Below are 1788 nucleotides of genomic sequence, written 5' to 3'. Positions count from 1 at the left end.
AATAATAATAATAATAATAATAATAATAATAATAATAATAATAATAATAATAATAATAATAATAGCACCTCGTTCTCTTCTTTCTCGTCGGCGGTGAGCAATAGCGATGAAGACCACGTACGGACAACTACAGTAACGACATCTATAACAGCAACAACACCAACAACAAACACGACTTCTACCGTCAACAACAATAACAACAACAAAACTAACAGCGTTGCAAACACAACAATTGCGACGTTAACAACATCATCATCGTTATCATCAGCGTCACCATCATCGTCATCATCATCATCGTTATCACCGCTATCATCATCATCAACAACTACTTCTACAACGTCAACGGTTGCTAATCATCGCAATCGCAACAGCAACAACAACAACAGTAATAATCATGTCCATTCTGTCCATCGCACCGGCCACTCACACCACCACCCACACTACCACCACCACCATCACTATCATCATCACCAAACAACAACAACACCAACACCAACACCACCAACAACAGACAACAACAAACGGTTGGCGGTCAACGATGACACGGCTAGCGATACAGCAACCGTAACAGCAACAACATCGACTGTAACAACAACCACAACAACAACAACAACAGCATCAACGACACCACCACCACCACCACCACCACCACGAACCACAACAACAACGCCAACAGCAATAACAACAACAACAACAACAACGGTAATACCGTCGCCCCCAACACCGCCTCCATCGTCCACCCCAACGCCAACACCACCACCACCATCATCGCAACCACCCTCACCACCATCATCATCATCACCGTCACCGACAAGCCTAGCAACAACAACATCAACAACAATCGTGGTCAAAGACAACAAACTCAGCCCCACACACATATCGAAAATCTCCCCCAATAAACAATACCCGCGTATCGATCGCATCGATCACTTGGACTACTACCACCCGCACTACAACAATAGCACGCACCACCACCGCGACATCCACCTGCACCATCACAACAACAACACTAAAAACACCAGTTATGAAACAAGTAATATTATTAACAACAGCAATGGTCGTTTCTACCGCGGTCACCACCCGCTTCGTACCCCACAGTTGCAAAACACACAGAATAGCCACCACCAGCATCATCATCCACAACAACAACAACACCATCCTCATCAACCACTCCAACAACAACAATCACAGCAACAACAATCACAACAGCATCATCATCATCAACCGCATCAACAGTACAACAGCCAACAGGCGAGTCGGAGAAGCTTTACCGGTAACCATCGCAGCGCTCGCATTACGGCCACCACGATTTCGAACGGGGCTCGCATCGTCCGGCCGTGGGACACTGGGGCGGACAGTGATAATAACACGTCGTCAGATGTGGAAGGTGAGGATGAAGGGGAAGAGGATGGGGAGGATGAGGATGAAGAGGAAGAAATTAATGTTGATGATGATGCTCCGATTCCGTCCATCGTGAAAACAGTTTCGCCACTGGATGCTCTTATGGAAATGGCTAATAAAACGTTCGAAGGGTTGGAAACGACGGATTCTGTCGGTAAGTGGCTTCCATAGTATTGTTAGGGACATAACACGTATGAATACATACATGCATGCGTACATACATACACACATATACATATGCATACACATATAAGTGTTTATATGTACATAATATAATATGATAAAATATTATAATATACTATAATATATATACACACAAACAACACACACACGCACACACATATACGCATACAAATATATATATATATATATATATATATATATATA

The 1788-nt window shown here is 43.4% G+C and overlaps 1 protein-coding gene across 1 annotated transcript in view; it reads left to right on the top strand.

Moving 5' to 3' along the window:
* Positions 1 to 6: 6 nt before the first annotated feature.
* Positions 7 to 1788, top strand: part of LOC106873046 (type-2 histone deacetylase 1) — a gene marked incomplete at its 5' end in the record, with an annotated part of 131690 nt that continues 129908 nt past the window's right edge. Inside the window, one exon of the mRNA XM_052975813.1 lies at positions 7 to 1555. Within this exon, the coding sequence (XP_052831773.1) occupies positions 7 to 1555 (1549 nt within the window). The remainder of the gene's footprint in view (positions 1556 to 1788) is intronic.

The sequence above is a fragment of the Octopus bimaculoides genome, chromosome 22 (assembly GCF_001194135.2).
Source record: "Octopus bimaculoides isolate UCB-OBI-ISO-001 chromosome 22, ASM119413v2, whole genome shotgun sequence".
NCBI lineage: Eukaryota > Metazoa > Mollusca > Cephalopoda > Octopoda > Octopodidae > Octopus > Octopus bimaculoides.
Note: the sequence above shows the minus strand (reverse complement) of the source record. Positions and strands in the feature narration are given on the sequence as shown.